We start from the raw sequence: 23,586 nt of genomic DNA, 5'->3' as shown, positions 1-23,586 counted from the left end.
CAATCCAACAGCGTAATTTTGGTAACAAGCCGAAATATTTTTTATATTTGCGCAATTAAGGTAAACCATCAAATCCATTTTTTCTGTTTTAAAATTTCTATCTAAAAGATGCATTGAACCCAGAGTTCAACATTAAATTATGCTTTAAATTAGGTTATTTCAAATATTTAAGTATCCTTAGGCAAAGTACTTGATTTCAACACTAATTGATGTCAAAATTTTAGCCCATCTTATGATCCGTACATTTATAACCTGCTTAGTCCTTACATGTAAGCTGCTTACTTACATTGAGGCCACTATTTCGTATGCAGAAAATATCCCTTTTGCGTTATTCCTTTGCCTTATTTCCCATGCAAGCCTGGTCACCACTGACAGTTGGCCAAAACAACAACCGCAACATCACTAACAATAGCGAGTGGTCCGCCGGGGGCCAAAGTAAAGTTGTACATGCAAAGTCACTCAATTGATTTTCAGCAGCTCGTTGTCAATTATCTGCAGTGGCTTGGACTTTTGTCTTCCTGGCCATTCAGTCGGGAAAAGGGACATGTCTGCACCCGAGGATGTGGCACACAGTGGGGCTGGGGTTCCGTTCCGTTTCAATCCGTTCTGGCCAGGTCCTAATGGCATTGCCTTGCCTTGCCGCTGCCACTGACAGTGGCCTTCGCACACACGGACACTTACGGACACATGCGGACATACGGACACACTGAGAAATGCACAATGAGACACTTGGTACACTTGTCGAGCGTACTTGAACAGTTTCAAGGACACCAATCGCTGCCAACACACACACACACACACATACTCACGGGTACTGCTGGCTCACAAATATAAATCAGCTGTTGGCCATGATTCATTGAGTAAAACGCTGGCTGTCTCTCTTTTGGCCCTTAAAGGCTTGTGTGTGTGCAGCGAGCTGTGTTAATATGCGTGCAATACTCTCTGTTGGTCTGCCCGCTTTACTGCCCGCCTTTCAATACCATTAGGCCACGTCGCTACCCCGCTTTTCCTCTGATTTTCCAGCCATGGCAGCCATGCACCTTGGCAACGCGCCAGTTGTTGTAGCTGCAACTTACAGGTTTTCCCGCCACTTTTGGCCAGTTTTGTGTGTGCGCATTCCGCACGCGAAATTCCTCCATTCCCCTATTTCAACGAAAAATGCACTTCGCACTGAGTTAACTCTGCATAAATTACCAAGAGTTAAAATTAATTTTATTCACTTTAAGTGAGTAATTTGTGCAGCTCACAAACTTTTTTATTGCATTGCTAGTCATGTTTTGAAAAACTCAGTGCTACAAACTAAAATATCTTTTCAAAACTAATACTATTTCATACATATTAAATATTCATTTTATAAGAAAGTGTCAGAGCTTATACCACTCATAAGCACATAAGTCAGCAATCCCAGAATTAATTTCTCTCACTTCAGACTGGTAATAAGTGCGCAGATTTAATTTTTAGTGAACTCGACCATCCACATTAAGCCGGAATTACACACGGGAAAATTACGTGCCGCGGGCTGCGAGTGAAACATTCGAGTGGGCATCTTAAAATAGATGCGGATGGACGAAGGGCGAAGGACGAAGGACGAAAGCTGACTGCACATTAAAGCCCACTTGCGATCCAATTAAAGGCCATTTCGCCGCTCGTCGGCTGGCCCACATAAATAATGCAAAAGGCCGTAATCTACGACATAATGCGTTGCCCGATTGCCCCGGGCAGCGGCGAACGGCACTTGGAACTCACAACTTGGAGCGTGGAGCGTGGAGCGTGGAGCGTGGAGCTTGGAACTTGCCACTTGCCACTTGGCGGCACTTGTCTACATTTTTTATACGCCTCTGACGAGGCGTTCGCCCGGCACAAACGGGCAAAATAAAAATTGGCCCGAAAAAGGGAAACAGATTAAAAGGCAACCAGTATCAGTAGCCGGGAAAAGTCATTGCCGGATGGCCAAAGGCTGTTGGTTTGGGTTTACGATTAGGTGAAATGAACAGCGCCGGGATTAAAGGTTCCCTCAAATTACTTTACAGTCGAAACCCCTTCTCCTTCTTCTGCCTCGTATTTGAAATTATATATTTAACGTTTAATAATCTTAAGAGTTTGTTAAATTTTTATTTATATTGCATTTGAGCCCCTTTCCACGGACTTGAGCTCCGTTATGGCGGCGTTAGCCAGGAAAACCTATGTCCGCCTACGCGGTGAACACGTGACATTCTATGGCCTTCATATTTATTGCAATAGTTGCTGGCCAACAACAATGTGTGTGTGCTTGGTTGTGTGTGTGTGTGTGTGTGTGTGAGTGGGTGGTCGAGTCGTGAGTAAAAGTTAAATGAAGCTGGCCAAGGACCCACCCTGAAATCTCGAGTACGTCCTTGTCCGTCACCGTTAACGCTTCGATGATTCTCCATTCTCCCATATTGACTTTTCCATTTTCCATTTCCCTTTTTAGCTTGACCCACTGCCAAATTGAACTCGAATAAAGATAGAGCATCTCTAAAATGTAAAAACCCCTGTTTAGTGGTCATTGTTTGGCTAACGAATTGCATTCTATTTTTCAAAATGAGTCAGCTGAGAAATGCCGTGCATCACAGGACGCGGCGCAAAGTTTAAGGTCATAAAAATTAATTAAAAACAATTTACCAGCTGGGCGCACGTACCAAGCGGCGTATGAGTAATTTTCCGGGCAAACACAACCCCTTTCTGCTATTCAGGATTTTTTCCCCCATTGTTTTCATAGTTTTTTGTTTGGTTATTTCTTTTAATTAGCGCGTGCGGTTTTGATGCGTGCCGCCCACCATAGAAATTTGTAAGCCCCAAAACGCAGCGAACAATACCCACAGCACGCTTTTTTGCGCAGTGCACGGAATTGCTTCACAAGCACTTTATGCTAATGTTTTTTGTCTTCCCCATCGCATTACGAGAGGGAACACAAATGTAGAAATGAGAATATATGAACATTATATGCAGAAGGGATCGTTAATATCAAAGGAACGGCAAGTAAATGGATGTACTCGTACACTGTTTTAAATTCGTTGGTCAACATTTTCGTACCGCATGGCCCAAAATGTGAATAACAAAATGGAATAATGCGAATAACACCAGAAGTGGTGGGAAAAAACAAACTACAGCAGCCTTGGCTCAAGCGAATGCAAATTTTTGGCGGCGTTTTCAGGGTCTCTCGGCCGCCATTGTTTGCTGATGTTGGGGCCATAAATTCGGGCCATGTAAAGGGAAAAGTTTCTAGCAACAACAAATCAATAAAACTGCCATCAAGTGCCAGCAATCCAGCAATGAAAACTAGCCCCAAAGCCACTTTCCCCAACTCGGCAGCCAGTTGGTTTTAAGTTTCAGTTTTTTTTCCCACTCATCCTCTTTACACATTGCCTATATTTATGCATATATTTATGCTGTAGGTGGTACGATTTCTGTATAATAAACTTACCTAAAGCCAAGTGAAACAAAACAAAGTACAAAACTTTTCTCGGACCTAAAATTTATGTTGCTTTCGAAGGGACAGCAAAATAAACCCATTTAAACTGTTTAATATAGAGGGTTGTTAAAATAAGTATACGCCAATAAATTATCGGACAAACACAAAGGTAGTAAATTTAGTTTATGGTCTATATTCGAACAAAGGTTTATGCCAACCAGTCCAGCCTCCAAATGAAGATGTTCCAGATGACTCATAAAGTAATTGCAAAGTTTTCTTCGGAAAGTTTTATAACTATCAAAGATCAAACTTCGATGATAACTTCTTACAACTTCATAATGCAAATGGCTTCGATGCAAGAGGAATTGAATAGCTACCAGCTTTAAACTAACGAATTTGACAAAATTTTTTGTTTGCATTTTTGTTAGTTAACTAAGATGTTGTCCAAAAGTTCAGTATATAATTTCAACAGCTAATGAAGTAATTATTCTGCAAGAATGTACAATATACATCTACATAATCACGCTAATCCAGTTAGCTCTCGTTTATCTTAACATTTTTTTGAGACTTCGCTCCATTTTTTCCCTCATTTGCCTCATTTGCCTCATCAGCGGCGTTTGTGTGCTTGTCGTGGCCTTATAAATAATTTGGGGCAGGATAAATAAAAAAAAAGAGAAGAGGGGAATAAAACATCAGAAACAGTTCATTTAACTTAAATTGCTCGGTAATTGTGCTCAAATGTTTTGTAAATTTGCTCATTAAGTGCAACAAATTTGGTCTGTAGCTTATTCCGGACGTTGAGTGCAATTAGCTGAGCGTTTAAAAGTTGACACTTTAAGCGCTTTCTGATGGCTGCTCCCCATCGCTCCCTCCCCCTCAGCTGTCAATATGCAACCGAAATGGCCAAAAGTAGCGGTCACAATGTGCCACGCCCCCCGGCCACGCCCACCGCTTGCAGCATGATGCGGGGGCAAACGGAAGTGAGCCATCGACTCGCACAAGTGCAATTAAAAGTCACCAAGCGACCCGAGAGCCAGGAAAGCTCATTTGCATATGACCAACGTCATAATCGCCACATAAGTGGCATGCATCACTATTAAAGCCACGTCCAGCGAACAAAATAGGAAATTTAGAAGGTATGGCAAACCAAATTCAACCAATAACCGACTAAAAAGTTAATTACCAACACGGGAGCGAGGGCTTTCCAAAACAGCGAACCAACCACTGATCCTGCAATCTGCTCCTGTCATTTTTGACCCGAAATGGTAGCAATTTATTATAATTATTTGTGGCCGTGCAGTCGAATGGCGGTCTTCTGAACAGGAAACGAGCAATAGGCTGTCAATTATGGATGTCCGTTAACAAAGTCCGCCTGAGTGGCAGGGTCATCTATCAATAAACCCATATTCGACCCTCAAAACAGAAGGTCAGTGCCAAGAGGCAAAGAATTGTGGGTTCAGTTTGGGTTGTGGTTTGTGCCATTTCACATTTCACATTGTCACGCAATCCGGTCGAGTGCTCGATGCATTTTTCATTCACTAAATTTCTGCTTGCCCACTGCACTTGAATTAGATATTTGCAGGTGATTTATTTTTAAGCCATTTGTCCGGCCAAATCAGCTTTGTAACATTTAACTGACATCGTAGAGGAAGAATACAAACAATTGTTGCAATTTCATGGCACTTTTAAAGAAAAAAGTTGATTGAAATGTATTAGACAGATTGTGGTTACTTTGGAAAGTATAAATTTAATGGAAATAAATATTAAAAGCCTCGGATTCACTTAGCTGAATGCCAAATGGCCTCACACACCAGCCCATAAAAATCTAATTTTCATTAGACCTTTTGGGATTCATTTAATATTCCCTCATGGTAATTGGTATCCTGAACTGATAACAAGTCCTGACATTTTGATACACATAAAGTATGGTTATATAGTATAGCATTTAAACAGAGTGCAGAAAGTAAAATACAGGTAAGCATGTCTTGTTACTTCAAATACTTTCTTTCGCATTTGAACTAGAACTTTCCTATGGATACTTAAACTATTTATATCTTTAATTCATTAGCCAGAATTTAGGCAGTCGCCTTGCGTGCTGAATCATTTAATTTTTCTCATTACCTGCTCCGCCGGCTTGGGGCAACAGAACTTGGCACGCCAGTGGATCCCAAGGGGAAAACTATGTACGGAGCTGGAAAACTCGGGCGCGATACATGAATCCACGATACAATTAATGGGCGTCGGGAGGGCGCATTTGATTTGTATTTATATTAGGCGGCCGGAGCACGAAACTGATTTTCGCCGGGAAACTGCAGAGCTGGGGAGTTTGGGGAGCGCGGGCTGACCAAATGGAATCGAACAAATATTTATAACCCAATGTGTACCAACTTCCAGTGCCCGTCTGTCAGCCTGTCAGTCCAACTGGGTCCCTCATGGCAGCAGCAGCAGCAGCAGTAGGAGGAGCAGCTCCAAAAGTGGCCGTGGCAATGGCAGTGGCATTGGCATTGGCAGTGGCAGGAAAAGTCACGCCAGGATGGCTACCGGGTGAACTGGCGTAATTGAAAGCGACTTCCTTGCGAAGCGAGCTCCTGCTCCCAAGGACGACACCAATCGCATTCGCATCCTTGTGGCGCCAGTTTATTGGAAAAGGTCTGCGGCCGGGCGATTATCTGATTGCTGGCGCGGCACTATGTACATTTAAGCCATTGCCAGCCATTTGCCATCCTGATGTGGCATGTAATTTGATTATATGCAGCCCTCTGTGTCCTGCACCACAATGTTTGCCTAATTGACGGTAATTAAACGAAAACGAATGGGGCGGGCTGACACAGTGAGCCAGAGTGTTGGAAAATTCGCCACATCAGCCAGACTGTCATAGGCAAATTGATGGATGATGACTGGGAGTTCAAGCCCGGAGCAACTCAGTCATGCGTGATTGGGCGCAGATTGTTGGGGCTGGTCATGCTGAAGTTTCTGCCGAGTCACTAGCATATTTAATAAAAATCAACAGAACAAAGTGTTGCACTCTGACACAGCAACTGTGAGACTGCCTGCAGCTACAGGCGATCCTCCCTAAGAAAAACTTCCAGTACCAGTACCAGCACCACTAAATTGTATAACATTTAACGGCAAAACTTTGTCAAATACCCAGAACTTGGAACTTTAATAACTCAAATGAAGTTTTTCTGTTTTATGTCTACTTATTGTATTATATATACGTATATCACAGCCATTCCCAACTGGCACATTTCGAATCATTTAAGCTGAAATTATTGCAACGAGTATTTGAAATTGATACACGTCGGACTGCATGATATTTTTCAATAGGCATTTTGACAAATGAAACTCCACATGCCACACATCCACTATGGCGTAGTGCAGAATAGTGTAATATTTCGAATCGAAGGAGACGTAAATCATGGCCGGAATCGGAGGAAGGACTGGGGTCTCGGAAATACCAATGTCAGTGGCACCGTCAGCGGCCACGTCAAAGCCACTGCCATTGCCAAGAGTCCACTGACGCGTACTGCCAAAAACTGGATTTTTCGATTGGTTTTCGGTCGCTATTGTGCCTCCTGGGTGGTGGTGACCTCGTGCTCCTCCTCGGAAGGCCTCAATTGAAGCAGCACCAGCAGCAGCAACAGCAGCAGCAGCAGCTGCAGAAGCAGTAGCATTGTGTTGGCATTGCTGTTCTGCACGACGAGTATGTGTGTGCTAATGTGGCTGCTGCATTTGCAATTTCTAAATTCCCGATGCCATGCAAGGGCAGCAGAAAGTGCACTGGCAACAACAGCAAGACCATGGAAATAGCTAAAATACTCAAAAAAAAAAGGGAGGAGAAAAAAAGTGCAGCTTTAGTTCGCTGCAAAGCTGTCGGAGGCGTCGCCCACCTGTCCGTCACCGGATTTATAGCCAAGAGCTCTTTGGAGCCAAGAGCTGCTCCACTCCGGCGTAACTGCATTTGTGGCAGGGGGGGGGTGTCGGATTTTGGCCCCGGATCCGTACCAAACTTTTTGGTATTTGACTGAGGGTCAGAGCCGAGGACTATGTGTACTTTGAAAGTACAGAAATAGCAAAAGCCGTATGAAAAGTTTATCAGTACCGAAGCGAAATAGTTGTACGGAAGACTTCGGAAATCCCATAAATGTTGGCCATATATTTTTTTAAATTTCTAAGTGAAAAGAACTTGAAGTTGAAGAAAATTGCAGGGATTTCATTGCTAAACAAAAATTATACGAAAAGTTTTATAATTACTTTTTGTTGGCTGCGCGGATACTTAACGATAATGACGCTGCTGTACTTCTCACAACTCTTTACTTTAGTAACTTAAGTAGCAGCTCGAAGAATGTCTGATTGACAGTTCGACTAGCTAATGTTGGCAATTAAATGTGGTCCTAACCAAAGGCCTGTCAATTTCCTTGAAATCTCAAAGTAAGCCAAAGTAAGTGGATGCCGGGTGTATTATGGGTCACTCGAGAAAGTCGATAATCTGGAATTATCAATCACTTCGACAGGTCGGTAGCCTCTACTAATTAATATTAGATGCCAGAATCTCGATTAACTCACTGCCATTATGCAGGTGTACTCGAAAACATCAAAGTGCCTGCAAACACACAATACCTGGGCTCATAAATAATCTTGCCCGCTTTTGTGGCCAAAACACACTCACACAAAGCCAATTTGAAGCCCTTTTCGGCTTGGCTGAAATTTGATTAAGAGAGTGCCACACCCACTGAAGGGGGCCGAAAATGGGGCCATCAATTTAAATCAGTCCGTTGCGGTTCCATAAATAAGGGTTGTACTCGAAGCTGCGAGACTTGCGCCATATTAGCACACATTTTTAACAATTCCCCTTGATGGCCGAGTTCGCTCTTGGCCAAGTTGAGAGAGCCAAACAGACAGGTATCGAAACATACCGCTGCCGGGATAAATGAAGGTTTGAACCGGAATGCCGCCGTTTAATCAGGCAAAGTGATTTCGTCTTACACGCACTCACGCGCGTACTTAGGCACAATCAACTTATCATTTTGCCCATATGCATGTATCTCTTAGCCAGATAGACGGGAACCTCGAGGAGGTTCCTCCCACGCCCACGTCGAAGGAAGCCGGAGCAGAAGCCAGCCGATGTTAATACTAAGGTAGTTTAACCTTACGCAACGAACCGACTGTAAATCTACGCCTGCTATCATGCAAAGTTCCTGCCGACTCCCAGTCCCATACACTTTCAAAAATAACGAGCTCTTAAAATGCTGGAAAATGTGATTCTTAAACTACAATTGTAGTTTTGCATATTCAATTTGCTCTTGCTCTTGATTTTAAATTTATGCTCAATGCTAATAACTAACTGGTAATAGACTCACATTACAGAAAAGAAATCCTGCTTTTCTTAGAGTGCAGCACGCTTTTTACCGAGCCTTCATGTGCGTGTCTGGCTCGCGACTTCTTCCCGATTGCTCCTTTTTTTTGGTTATTTTCCCCTAGAGGTGGAGATAAATTTATTACCATTTTGCAGTTACAATGTTTCAATATCTCGTTTGGGGCGAGGCGGTCGGAAGCCTGGCCTGTGTGGCCATTATCGCAATTTAGGCACGATTCATGCACATATATATCCTCTGCTTAGTTGCTCCTTGGATTGCCGAATACGTGATGTATGATCCCTCCCAGGATGCAGGCGAACCCTAAACCTACGGTCGGAGGCACACTTCAAATGGTTAAGTTCCCGTCTTTCCGCAACCACCTGGGGTCAATAATTGGAGCTGGCATAAGCTGGGATTGAGGATCACGGCCACTGGAGCGGATGGGTAACGCCTGGTTAGGCCAACTAATTGGCATGTGGCAAGTTTCTAATGAGTTGCAAAAACTTCCAGCTGCTGAGACAGCTGCAAAAACAGCTGCGTCAGCCAGAATTAGCAATGGGAACGGAATTAAATGGTTTTCCGTTTTAATTTATTACAGGATTAAAGCATCAAGCAATGTGGCATTAGAAAAAAAATGAAGGTAAAGTTCTCTTATATGCTATGAAGGCTATATACTCCTGATTACGATTACTGATTTCAATAAACAGCATCGAATGATATTTAATGCATTTATTAAAGTAAAGTTAAGAGGGAAAATAGAAGCCTCACTACATGGACACTTTAAGTTACCGTTTTCCACTGCAAAAGCATTCATTAAATGTGTCCTTTTTCGCATTCATTGCAAGCCGCGTACAATTTTGTATGCTTCATCAGGCCAAATAAAGCCAGAAGCTTTTGGCCGGGCCAAAATTGTGGCACTGGGTTTTTGAAGGGGACAAGGGGCAGGGCAAGGGCAAGGGAACCGAGATGTTTTATCACTCAAAATGCACACATGGGCCAACTGCAAACGGCAGTTGCCATGGCCAACACTCATGGGCGATTTTGTGGCAACGGATGTTGGCCGCATTTTTCCAATTTACGCGCCCTATCACTGGTTATGAAATTCTCATAAATTCAACTGGGAAATGGCAATGTAGTATACGAGTATTGTGAATATAAAACACTAGTAAGCGCAGGTCATTAATGAAATTGCCATGATTATTTCATTCCCGGCTCATTTGGGTAGCATATGTCAACAGAACTCTTGGGGGCTGCACAATTTATTTAAATAAATAATAAATATGTGTACTGTATAAACACATCATTAGTTCCTCTCAAATCAGGGTTATAGCGCTGATAACTAGTAGTCATTCACTATGCATATATGTGGATTATTTTTGCGTCGCGTCGAATTCAGCTGGTCATTATGGGTTGGTTATGTTAGCTCGAGGGCCAGTCGCCTGGCCTCAACCTTGTCCTGGGCCTGGGCCTGGTCCTGGGCCTGGGCTCGTCCTCCGTCCAACGTTCTCAGTCCTCAGTCCCATTCCGTGCCGTGCCGTGCCATGTCCTCGCGTCCTTGTCGTGACTCAATCGCCACCGCACACTTGAGCACGTTTGCCCAGGCGCGGCTTGAACGGCACCGATTTCTTAACCATGCGCTGCATGAACTGTCCGCCGATGGCCTCCTCGCCGCCCGCCATTCCCGTCGCCCCCTCGGCGTCCAGGAGTCGCCAGGAGTCAATGCTGCGGCCAAGGCGTGGCGTCCGCACGCGATAAGCGGGCTCCCCATTACTCTGCACTGTCCGAACGGAAATAGACGAAATATTTAATAATACATACAAAAGAATGTGGGAAAAAAAAAATTTTTTTAAATATTGTTTAAATGTGCTGGATAATTAATTGTTTTTAACAGCTTAATGTCGGAAATCGCATAGAAGAATGGCTTTATGCACACAGTATCTAGAAAAAGATACCAATTTCAGTGACTTCAGTGTACAATTTTCGACAATAAGTATGGGACTTATATGCAATATTAATTTAAATATCCCGATAGCTTGTGAAGTAGGGAAACGACTTGCATATTAAATGGCAATACGATTTTCGTATTATGTTTTCCTCTGTGCAAAAAATGAGAAAAGCTTATGCTGGTGTGAAATGGAAACGTGATTCGGGAACCAATTAGAAGGACCTCCCCGAATGCATATATCCTTCACATTTCAGCACGCGTCAATCCCAACTGGATGTTGCGTATACGCAGTGTGATCCCTCATAGGCAACTTACGCTGTCGCAGCTTTTGGAGCAGCAGGTAATAGGTCAGTGGCGGCATGCTGTCCAAATCGAATTCCTGGCCCTGTGGCGGCACGGCGGCCACCTGCAAGGTGGCACTGGCCTTCTGAGCCAGGCTGTTCTCCTCCAGCTCGTCAATGATGTCAGTCAGCTCTTTGTAGTCGCCCATGGCGCGCTTTTGACGTGCCTCGCTCAACGCTGCAGAGGCTAGTGGTGATGATGATCCTCTGGCAGAGCCGGCGCTGATGTGATTTCCCAAATCCAGTTTGCTCGTGCCCTGCGCAAATAAAAAATGCCATAAAAGCAGAGCACAGAAACAACGGACACGGGCGGTATGGGGGGAAGAGGGAGCTAAATATTTGAGATATTTCCTTGGAGGATGCTTCTTTTTTTTTTGTTACTGAGGGTTCCCACGCTGCCAAACTGTCGACACGTGTTAAGTTATTTTTATGCCGCCTATTTATGCTCATACTCGTACGTGAGCTCCACACACGCATAGAAGTCCTTCCAACCGACTTGCGGGTGTGTGTGTGGGTGTCTGTGGATGTGTATGTGTATGTGCGTGTGCGTGTGCGAGTCAAGCACTTTATTGTTTCAATTTACAGCCAGGCATGGAAGGCAGATCAGCGTGTGCCGCTTGATTAGACAACTCAATGTAGATTGAAATGCCAACACCTGAAATCGGCTTGTAAATCGCACTTCGCCCATAAACGCTCGCTCTAAGCGGGCGTCTGCGTGGGCGTATACTTGATATTAAACCTTCATTTGGCACCTCATTTCGGACTACACTCAGCAAAATGCATAGTCCGTATTTTTTACACACCAATTATAACATATTCTGTAAGGCTTGAACAGCAATTAGTATTCATTTCTCATTCTGAGCTGATTAAAAATAAGTGAAATGTTATACCTCCGGTGGTTTCATTGGATTTTACTTTCATTTCTTTTAGTTTTCGCATTAAAATGTGAGTAAAACAAGGATTTTTTCTTTTTTAAGGCTTTGCTATTAAATGCAAAAGACAAAAGATTCACATAAATAATAATTCAATTATGTAAAATACGTGTACATATTTTATTCCCCTTTTGAATTTTCATCATACTTAATGTTTCGTTCATGTGCCGAATTCGATACTAATCACTTTTGGACTCGATATCAAACGAAATCATTTTGCCTAAAACCAAATACAACACCACGAATTCCCAACTCAATGAACTATGCATAAGCTTGATATAATTATGCCTTTTTGATTAATTAAGGCCTATTGGGCTTTATTAAATTTCCATTGCCAAACATCAAGATAAAGTTATTTTAATTAGTGGTGAGAATAAGTTACGCAATACGTATACGCAGTGTGGGCTGCCAGTGCAACCGAAATGTTAATTGGATGCCAATTGATTGCCAGCAGGCAAAAACAAAAAATAGTTGCAGTATCTGCAAACTAATTGGTAGCACTTCAAGTACAGTTGACAGGGCGGAAATGAGTGTGCCACAAACTGCTGCAAAACACACGGTAAAGTGAAAACTTTTCGCACCCCAAATTTCCGTTCCAAAAATCCAAGAATTTCAGCAGCCGTTGGAAATTATCACGCTAAGCTCGCGAACTTGTGCCTGGGCAAATAACACTAATTAAGTGGCGCTTGTTTGGCCAACAAGTCCCAGTGCCACCTCTTTTTTCCACTATGCCAGAGACTCACCTGCAAGGACTTCGCATGACTGCAAACAAGGATGTAGCAGGAAGCCGCGATTAGCAGCAGTGTGCAATAACTAGGACCACACATAACTGGGCTAACTGGCCAACTGGGCGTCCTGTGTTCGGTGTTCGGTGTTCGATGTTCGGTGTTAGGTGTTTGCTGGCGTTTGCGAACGACTGGAATCCCAGGACAGGACACTCCGGAAGCGCTGGACCTATTAACTTAATAGTCGGATGATCGAATGGGACCGCGTTGCGCTTTGGGACTGCTTTGCGGAACAACTGATGCCAGTAGCGCAGCAGCTCGCAAGTTATATAGCAAAATGCGAGCGGCCCCATGCGAGCCTGATTAGGTCCTTGATGGACGGGTGCTAAGTGATTTGTTATGCACTCTAGTGCCAGCCAAAGGCAGCCCGCTGGTCAGCGTAAACAAGCGAATCAAGCGGCAAATCCCAAACGGAAGTGCCACCAATTTGTCGCCTACAGAGCGAGTGCAAAATGGGATTCGATGAGTGACTGGCATTCAAATTGGGAAGCTAATTGTTAAGTCTGCAGTTGGAAAAATTACAACAAAATCAAGTAATACATTTTTAATACGCATTTTCTATGGGCTCTCTGTAGACCAGCTTTCACTTCCATTTCTGCGTTGTCACATCAGCCCAATGCTATTTAAGCTGACTGTTGCTGGTGTTCATTGATAAGCCTTGAAACATTTAATTAATGCGGCTTAATAAATAGTTTCACTGATAAATCCACATTGCTTCACAGCCAGAAGATGCAGGTTTAAAAATAAATTGATAAGTTGTCAAAAGTATGACATGCATAAATATGCGTCCAAGGATTATACCTATATAATTTTTTTGTTGTTTCAGTACTACACTTCGGATAAAAAATCAATAGGCCCAGCCACTTTTAGACATGAGTATAAAATATCCCTTTTATTCTGAACCATCCCTATGAGATTTCGATGTCCAGCATAAACAAAGTTGATGAATATTCTTCTAGCACTTCGGCTTCGATTTTAATACTCTTTCCTTTAAGTGTACCCAGCGTAACCGCGGGGCATCCTGTTCAATGGAAATCCGAGCGCGTGTAAAGTCCATCACGCCTCTGAAGGCGATGGCATTAGGCCCAACACCCACCACAATGGGGCAATGTCAATGCCGTTGCCGCTGCCAATCGATCAATCTTATTTAAATGTTGACAGTTGTCTTCGCATTGTATCCTGTAGTCCGTAGCCTCGGGGGCCTGTTTTGCCTGCTTTGCTTGTTGTGCGGATGGGAAAAGGCCTGGGGAACTCCCCAATGTCGCAGCTGGCTTATTTAAATGGCATTCGTGAGCCGCATTAGGTTCAATTTGCTGGGCAAACATCTTGCACACCTGGCTGCCTGTCAGCAGGCATTTAAAATCAGATTGCGAGCACCGCCGATTGACGACTGTCAACCGAGAATGGGTCAAGAAGGCAGTCAAATCAAATTGCTCATACGCCCCCGTGGATATGAGCTGCGCACACTTGGTCGGGTTTTAAATAGCAGTTGGCTGCAAATCACGAGGATTTTCAATTATCTAAGCTCGGTCCCTGGTCAGACATCAACAATCCATCAATCGAGTGCTTTTTTTGCTGGATGCTGCTAGATAGGACATCCGTTGCAGCTGCTGGTCGAGTGTTTATTTGTGCCACTAATTTACACAAACATGACCCGGACGCGACCCACACACAAACTAGTTCTCCCCGTGAACCCCAGCTGGCATTTATTTATTTACTAACTCTACGTACGTGGGACGACCTCTTTTCCAGCCCTGAAGGCCCTGAAGGATTTATCTATTTGCCAACTGCTGAAAATGTATCCTTGACGGTGGAAAAAAAGCATTGCCATAAAGTTGCGAAAAGTGTAGTTTGACAAACCCGTATCTGAGGGATTACCTTGCACTGTGTTCTTCTTTCAATCTATCAACAGATTATATGTGCGAACTAATTGGACAGCCAACGCAACGGTGTATTTCGATGTACTTCTATTTATCTGACAGATAAATAAATGATATGTCGAAATGGAATGTGGCCATGTTCATCGCCATATTAAAAAACAACTGAAATAATGTTGGTTTACTCGCTGTAGCTCACAATGGGCTATTTAGTTGATTGAATGTACAATTATGAAATTGGAGCGCAATTTAGTTCGGCAAATATAAAATGTTTCGAAATCTCTGCCAAATTTTTATCCGTAGGGCAGTTTTCCCATTACAGTATGCAGTGCCTGAAGGATGGAAACCAAATTACACGGCGTTCAGTCAAATTAAATAGTTTCTGCCATTGGAAAATAGTTTTGATAACTTATTTTCAGCTGCAAAACAGTAAACTGATTAATCAATTCTCAGTTTGCCCAGGGAAGGCAGAAAAGTCAAGGGACACTCAATAAGTAACTGGCCTCAGTGTTTGCCTTTCGAACTTACCAGTGAATCAATTATTTGCGCTTGCCCGCTTTATCAGTTTGCTAATGCTCCGGAGAAGTTAAGTCCTCAAATGGCGCGGCAGATAATGCCCCTCGACGCCCACCGTGTGTCCTTCGTCGGCGGAGCAGGAAGGCGAAGGGATTTAATTGAATTAGTCGTGTCCAGAGCGCGCGAGGCGCTTTGAAGTTTGCACTTTGCACCCCGCCCACTCGAGCTGGTGACTCGAGGATGCGGAGGAGTCCTGTGACCAGGAACCAGCGCACTTCCGTACACCCAGGACCAGCACCAGCACCAGCACCAGCACGAACCGGGTCCTGTTGACGTTTGCGCGTTCAGCCGGAGCCCAACTGCCGGAAGGGCAGCGGCTTTGTTAACTTTCCGCGATGCCAATAATTAAGCCAAATAGAGTGTGAGTGGGCCAGAGGACTTTGGACAGTAGACAGTCGAGCGACCAATAAATAATGGCTTGTGAAATGTATAAGCCAAGGATGATAGAGCGCTCTGATGTGGCTTAAATCCGAGCATTAAAACATTAAGTTGCCAATCCGGCATGAGGATGTGACTGGATGGTCTGGGCAAACAAGTCGATTCGACAGCTCAAGGACAACGCAATGCAATCCATTCGGCAAGGTTATCTGTATAAGTACATAAATCCTTAAAAATATTAGATTCAAAACTATGAAGCATGGCATGGGTATAAGGGGAATGAAAACGTGTAGCCAGCGATTTATCTGAGTGCCAAGGACGGATTCACCATCAATTCAATGTTGCTGGGGAAAACTAAAGTGTTAGCTTTACCCTGATGATGTGTTAGCTTTTTTACGGCCAAATTGATTCGCATAAAGCTTAACATAATAAAAACTTGCAGATTACCACAGATTATGAAGCGTCTTTTGTTCTACTTACAAGCAGGGCAAAAAGGATTTTCAGTTTTCACTGTTCGCAAGGCGTGCGGCACTGGAGCAACTTTTCGCACTGGCTGCGCCGAGATAATCCCGCTTTAATCTCGCTTTTAAAGCAACAACTGGTCTATATTCCACATTCCACTCTGCACAAGTATCAGCACTTGACAGCACCGCTGTCTCACTGGGGATATAGAAATGCAGACGCATGCCGAGTGCACACACTGCGTATACGCAATGCGTTTCTGTTATTTTAATGTAGTGTAGCAAAGTTGAAGGGGCGAACTTTTAACGGACGCACATTGGACGGCACACTGGAGAAACAGAAGAATCCCATTTTTGTGTTACTCCGACACATAAATAGGCAATCGCGCTTATGCCCCCTGTTGAATTTTTGTTATGTACGAGTATAGTACTTAAAGAGAACCCGGGCGGCAACCGTTCGAAATCCCATTTTGCCAATTTGCATGCAGTTTCACAGCCTCACACTCGCCGATTATATCGTAAAATATTTATTTATTCATTTGCAGTTCCCGTGTCGCCGACTGTTGCGCGCTTGAGTGCCAAATCGAAGCGCGAATCCCGACTTTTTGCCACTGCCAACAACTCGAACTGGCGCGGATCCGAGCGGGAAAAGCGTCCTATGGAGGATTGGGAAATGGAGCGGAGAACTACAGTCGGCGCTGTGAGCAAATACGCGATTCGCAGAGGAGCAACATTGGCAACCAGGATGATGGCGAACTTCGGCAGCCTTGTTTGCATTGCAGATTGCAATTACTCCAGTTTTAAATTACGCACAGCAACAGGCACAAAGATAAACGGCAAGTACAGCGAAAAAGCACTGGCGGAGCAACTTGAATGAGCTGTGTTTCAATCGGGCTGCGAAATCGAAGAGATGTCCGGGGTTAACGTGGCTGACCCTCTGGCCACGAAAATGACATTACCCATCACAGCCGCAGCAGGAGCAGCAGCATCACAAGCAGCAACACTCGCAGCAGCTGCCACATCAGCCACCAACAGCAGCCGCCTGCAACCTGCAACATTAACAAGCCACATTTTCACGACAGCAGCAGTCAAAACGACGACGACGTCGACGAGCAGTTTGCCTATAACATCGCAATTTGTGGATGCCTCGTTGACTTCGCTATCATTAACAGCAACATCGTCAGACGCCTCCGACTCCTCACCCTTTTCGTCCTATTCGCCGTCGGAGTCCACGTATGAGTTCCTCTCCACAGTCGGTCCAAACATAACGGCCAATGGCAGTGAGATTGCCGTGGATAACCAGGCGGAGCTGGAGGAGAGCTGGCTGGATCTATCGCTGCTGCTGCTCAAAGGATTCATCTTCTCGTCAATTATCCTGGCCGCTGTCCTGGGCAATGCATTGGTCATCATTTCAGTGCAGCGCAATCGAAAGCTGCGGTAAGTCTATACCCAATTACTTTGGTTTCCATCATCGCTGCGCGCCTGTAACTGAGTTTAATTGAGGGTCATTGCCGCAAGGGCCGCAGGACAATGCAAATGGCAGACAAACAGTGAACTGCAGGGGCACAGGAGGGCGAATCCTTTTCGCCAGCGTAATAAATGTAATTTAAATGAGCGACAACTGGAATAATACAGCACAAAACGAAGTTAAATGCGGCACACAAGCCGATCCCCAGCCCATCGCAGCCATGTCAGCGTCGCGATGACAGGACGCCCCAGAGTGCAGTGCAAATAAGTGTAGCATACCATTGAGCGCTGCCATCGCCACCGCCCCCGACCACGCCCTCAGGCCCTCACGACCGCCCACGACACCCGTTTAATGTTGCGCAACGGTTATGCCTTCTGCAGCGGGGCTATATGTTGATTAAAGTCTTTAATATCCCGCTAAAGGAGCTTAAAGTGCTTAGATTATCGTTTACTACCTTAGTACAATCTAGAATTGCGTTAAGGCATTACAAAAAAAGCAGTACATAAAGGAAGGAATAGCTTGTCATAAAAGGCTCTTTAAAGAGGAACAGCCTTCCTAAATACACAACATCATTTCCATATATAATTATTGAAAGAAATATAATATTATGTTATGTATGAAAAGGTTGGCTTAATAACCTCTTAATAACAACATCTTAATAAGTCAATGCTATCATTTACATTTAATTTGCATACACAAATAGGTATCTAACACTTTTGTTAACCATATGATTTTTGTTATCCTGACTCCGAGTTTCCTGTAACACAAAACATGTTGATGTAATAGATGTCCCAAACAGAAATGAATGACTTAGGAGCACTAAGGTGCCTTTATCTTTGCATAAACAGACCCTTAAACCACATTCGCCACGAAGACAAGATGATAAGTTCCCATGCCAGTAGCTACCAGCTGAAGGTGGCAGCTGCCTGGTGAGTCGAGTGGCTTTTGACAACCGAGGAAATAGCTGCATACCGGTGCATACCGGAATAAGAAATGGAACTGGAAAACAGCCAGCTTGGCCAGCGGAAGGAGCTTAGTCCAACGGACTCTGCACATATGATGCATGCCATATGCTATTACGTTTGGCGTGGTTTTGCTCCGTGACGAGTGGTTAGGGGTTAGGAGTTAGGAGCTAGGAGCTAGGAGCTAGGAGCTAGGAGCTAAGAGCTAGGAACCACGGCGCACTCACAAATTCCTGGGCTTTTGTTTCGTTCGCAGGGTGATAACCAATTACTTTGTTGTGTCGCTGGCGATGGCCGACATGCTGGTGGCCCTCTGTGCGATGACATTCAACGCCTCCGTGGAACTCTCCGGCGGAAAGTGGATGTTCGGACCGTTCATGTGCAACGTGTACAACAGCCTGGATGTTTACTTTTCCACGGCTAGCATATTGCACCTGTGCTGCATATCGGTGGACAGGTGAGTGCCCATTTATGTCGCATATATTGTCTATATTAAACGGCTTAAAGTCACTTGTGCTGCGCTGAGCCACTGAAGGTAGCCGTTTAGTTTGGCCAAAAACCATTAATCTTGCCCAGATGCCTGGCAACCAAATCACTTTCAATACCAAAAGCCCGGCGAATTGCCAAGAAGAAACAATTAATTACTATGGCGCGCACATCAAAAGCAAACATTAGGCCCGGCCGTATGATGAATGCGGCCCAAATGATTTGCAGCTGGCCGAAACGTGGGCGTTTCCCCTATTACATTCCCCCCCCAAGCCCCACAACCTCCTCCATTCTGTCAAGCCGTTAATTGGCGCCATTCCCACTTGGAAGGCACCAACAGCTGCGATTTTCTGGCTGACCAGCAACAATAGAGGGATGGTCAATGGCCACTGGCGGCATGGGCCTTTTGTCTGTTTTAATTAATTTGTGTTTCGCTCACCTTTCGATGGGCCCCAAAACATGCCAAGAAACAAAGGAAAACTCAACCTATCGAAATTAGGGAATTAATGATGGTCACTAACGGAATTATGGCAAAACTAATAAATCTGTCATATTCAAACAACGTTCTTAGTCATTCCATATATTGTCTTATGTTTAAGGCACACTATAAGTAGCATTCAATTTTGATAAAAAATTAGGTACTGTTACCGGACGTAAAATGGAATATACATACGTCCATTGGTTAATATTTAATTTTAACTGCATTTACCAATATATTGTTAATTAAAAAGAATACACCACCTTATTTTTACGAATTGCGATAATGAATTCGGTCAAGAGCATTTATCCTTCATTTAAATGCAACAGGATCTTTAAAAGGTTAATAAATCGATTTCTGTGCATGGCAACCTGAGTACCGAAACACAATTATTCAGCCAACCAAAGAGCGATAATCAATTAGTGGGCTAAAAGGAAAGGCAGCAGGAGGAGGAGCAGAAGGAGATGGCTGAAAGCCACCTGGCACCTTTGTGCGGAGGACCTGTCCACAATTCATTTCCATTAATAAAGATGACCCCCTCTTCTGTTGAACAGATACTACGCCATTGTGCGTCCACTGGAGTATCCTTTGAATATGACACACAAAACGGTTTGCTTCATGCTCGCCAATGTGTGGATCCTGCCCGCCCTCATATCCTTTACGCCCATCTTCCTGGGCTGGTACACGACGGAGGAGCACCTGCGGGAGATTTCCCTGCATCCGGACCAGTGCTCGTTTGTGGTCAACAAGGCCTACGCCCTCATCTCCAGTTCGGTGAGCTTCTGGATACCCGGCATTGTGATGCTGGTGATGTACTGGCGTATCTTTAAGTGAGTTCTTAGCCGGATGCTCGATGGTCGATGTGGATGAGTTTGCTTAATTGCTGATCTGTGCTCTGTGGTTTTCCAGGGAGGCGATACGTCAGCGCAAGGCCCTCAGCCGCACCAGCTCCAACATCCTGCTGAACAGCGTCCACATGGGCCACACCCAGCAGCCCACCAGCCTGAGCTATCTGCATCCCAGCGACTGCGATCTGAATGGCACATCCGCCCGCGAGGAGACGCACAGTGCTCTTAGTAACTTGGAGGTGAGTTTGGAAGGTGTCACTTAAACCGATTAAATGCTACTATGTTTGCTTTGAAAAATCAAATCAAAAGATACAGATTACATTTATTTGAATGCTAAACCAACAAATAAAAAGAGTATGTTGCTGCATTTTACAGAAACAAATTCAATAAATTTACAAAATTTTGCCATTTTAAAGAAGTAAATACCACCAAATACAACTTAATCCAAAGCTGCCCAAAACTAGTTAAGCTACTTAAAAATATATCAATAGTATTAAACCAATAAATGCTTTAGTACATTCGATTCCTTGCCATGTGGACGATCTCTTAATAGTTGAATAAAACTTCATTGGTTTTATAGTGAGTAAAATTGCTAAAGTAGCACTTACACACTGATAGTAGATTAAATATGTACATATATATATAAAGACTTTAAAGCCATGCAGTTCGTGTATGCAAGCGGGCAGCACTGACATCCTGCACTAAAGCTCTTTGCCCATCCTCAATAAACGGATGTGGAGCGATTAGATTAGATGCCAGAGGGAAGCACTCCGCTCGAGAGTTTCTCCTTTTCCTTTGTGGCTGTGCGTAATTGATGCGCCACCATGACTTCCCTTTGAGTGATTGTCCTTTGCCCACAGGACATGCTGCAGCCGGCCACCGACGAGGACGACGACAGGGACGAGTGCGATGAACTGAGAGTGCCATCGCCGCCGCCACGCCGCCTCAGCCGCAGCAGCATCGATCTGCGGGACTTGGAGCAGGAGCGGTACGAGAAAGTTACCCACACGGACAGTGCACCTTCGATGATGGCACTGCAGCAGCAGCAGCCCTCCCACAATCAGTTGCAGCCACCGGCGCCAGTGTTCAATCCGCAGATATGGACGGAGGGCAAGATGATGCCTTCCAAGGAGCTCGAAAAGGAGCATACTCATCCCAATGCCCCGCAACAGCAACTCAGCCTGACCAGCGGCAGTGGCAACAGCGAACCGGAACCGGAGTCCACCGCCTACCGGGTCTTTGGTGGCCTCAACAGCGACGAGAGCGAGGGCAACGACCTGTACGACACCCACCTGCCGCTGGCCGAGGACAACAAGGAGCTGAAGCGCCTGATCGAGGACAACTATCTGTACTTCAAGCGCCAGACGGGCGGCACCATTATCAGCGGTCCGGGCGGTGGCAAGTACGCCGCCCTCAGTGAGACGGACTTCATCCGGCTGAAGGCGGGTGCTGCGGCCTGCGGCCGTAAGGCATTCGCCTCCAGCGACTCGGAGTTCCTGCGCACCATTAGCGAATCGCGGGCGTTGCCAGAGCAACCAGTGCCCGAGAAGGAGAAGAGCTTCAACATCCTCTCCCTGCTGGCCAAGACGAAGCGCTCGAGCACCGAGTGCTTCGCCCTGGAGAAGAAGCGACATCAGGCATCAAGCAACTCCGAGGGATCCAGCTTCTTCCGGCGCTCCCGGAACCGGAAATTGTCGCACAGCTACAACGGATGCGGCGGCGGCAAGGAACGCAAACTTGAGCGACGCCAGCGGCAACACAGCGATACGGACTCCACGCCCAACAAGCCGGACATCCTGCTGGACATCAATGTGCTCAGCGAGCAGAGTGGCGCCAGTGTGATCCAGCAGTTCAGCGACGGGGTGCAGCTGATTGACTTCAGTGAGATGAAGACACCGCCCGAGAGGAATCGCAGCGACGACGAGCTGGCCCAGCTGGCCGATTGCTTTGGGGAGTCACCCCAGCAGCCGGCCACGCCGCCACCATCGTTGTCGCCGCCGGAATTGCCGGAACCGAGTGGCCTGCTCATTGCCAGCAGCTCGGAGCTGGCCGAGATCTTTCGATCGCTGAGCTTTCCACTGGGCCGACCAGCTGGTGCTCCACAGCGCCTGAGCACGCTCAGTGACCAGGTGTGCGCCAACTATATGATGTCCCCACCGAACACACCGGCTCCGCCGGCCATTTCCGTGCCCAATGGAGGTGCCATGGACTCTTCCGCCGCCTCCAACGCGCAGTCGGCGTCCATCAATGTGTACTTCCTATCGCCGCCGCCGCATGCCGCCGCACCTGGTTATACGCCCAGTGACACATCCACGGTGTCCTTGGATGTGGTGACCAGTCTGCCGATGCCCGTTCCAGTGCCGCAGCCAAATCCCCAAATGCCCTCCCAGTCCAACATATCGCCCAAGCCGGAGATCATACTCGATTCCACGCTGTCGCCGGTTGAGGGATGTGGCGATGAGCACCGGGATGTCACGTCGCCACTGTTCAAGCGCAAAGATAGCGCCGGCGATGCGGACGTGAGCGTTTCCGGCAATGGTGGGGCTGGTGGCGTTGGAGGGCTCGGTGGCCGCCAAGGACGCTGCAGCATCCTGGCCGGCTACGATGGCATCCAAACTGTGCGGAAGAGACAAGCGTCCGTGGTGACCTACGACGTGAATGTCATCAACTTCTCGCAGGAGAACAGCGACAGTCGCAGCTACATCCCGATGGGCCGCGTTTCCACCAGTTCCGCAAGTGAGTAGTCATCTGGTCATTGTGTAGACTGTAGCTCCTGCTTAATTTAAGTAGCTCTATTAGGACCATTTACTATATCTGCCCCTTCGAAATTCGCACTGTTTTTGTCAGTTTTCCACGAGAATTTCAAGTCATACAATGGTTGCCTTAAAATATAGCTCACAATCTTCTGCTGTTCTGTTTTTACGGAGTAATTGGTTTGAACTCGGATTTTATACAAGGGATCTGGTCAAAATATTAGTACACTTCGCAATTTATTTCAATACAAAACAACTGAGCTGAAACAGAAACTATTTCATTAGTATGGTACAACAAACAATCAAATTTGTATATATCAACATATACTTTAGCTTAAAAAAGATTTTAATCATAAAATAAGTTAGCATTTGTATCCTACACTTTTAAATATTTAAATGAAGTGGTTCACTTGTGTATTTAAGTTCCTCTCAAAAATAGTGCGAATTTCTGAAAAGCATAAAGTATTTAAATATGTATAGAGCCTATAACCCCCTCATTGGAAAAGTGA

At 45.3% G+C, this 23,586-nt stretch overlaps 2 protein-coding genes across 3 annotated transcripts in view; one reads left to right on the top strand and one right to left on the bottom strand.

Annotated features, from left to right (window-relative positions):
- Positions 1-23,586, top strand: part of LOC6553760 (octopamine receptor beta-3R) — a 36,789-nt gene that overhangs the window by 8,464 nt on the left and 4,739 nt on the right. For both annotated transcript variants that reach the window (XM_001980349.3, XM_015154387.2), the window contains exons 2-6: positions 16,628-17,519; positions 18,769-18,969; positions 20,031-20,306; positions 20,386-20,563; positions 21,185-23,060. In XM_001980349.3, coding sequence (XP_001980385.2) covers positions 16,993-17,519; positions 18,769-18,969; positions 20,031-20,306; positions 20,386-20,563; positions 21,185-23,060 — 3,058 coding nt within the window. In that variant the 5' untranslated portion in view covers positions 16,628-16,992. The remainder of the gene's footprint in view (positions 1-16,627; positions 17,520-18,768; positions 18,970-20,030; positions 20,307-20,385; positions 20,564-21,184; positions 23,061-23,586) is intronic.
- LOC6553759 (protein hugin) lies at positions 10,039-13,028 on the bottom strand. Its single transcript, XM_001980348.3, has 3 exons — positions 12,749-13,028; positions 11,048-11,330; positions 10,039-10,564 (listed from the first exon to the last, which is right to left on the bottom strand). Exons 1-3 carry the CDS (start codon positions 12,830-12,832, stop codon positions 10,353-10,355), a joined length of 579 nt encoding a protein of 192 aa, XP_001980384.1. The 5' UTR covers positions 12,833-13,028; the 3' UTR covers positions 10,039-10,352.

This window comes from Drosophila erecta, unplaced genomic scaffold (genome assembly GCF_003286155.1).
Source record: "Drosophila erecta strain 14021-0224.00,06,07 unplaced genomic scaffold, DereRS2 tig00000000-arrow-pilon, whole genome shotgun sequence".
NCBI lineage: Eukaryota > Metazoa > Arthropoda > Insecta > Diptera > Drosophilidae > Drosophila > Drosophila erecta.
Note: the sequence above shows the minus strand (reverse complement) of the source record. Positions and strands in the feature narration are given on the sequence as shown.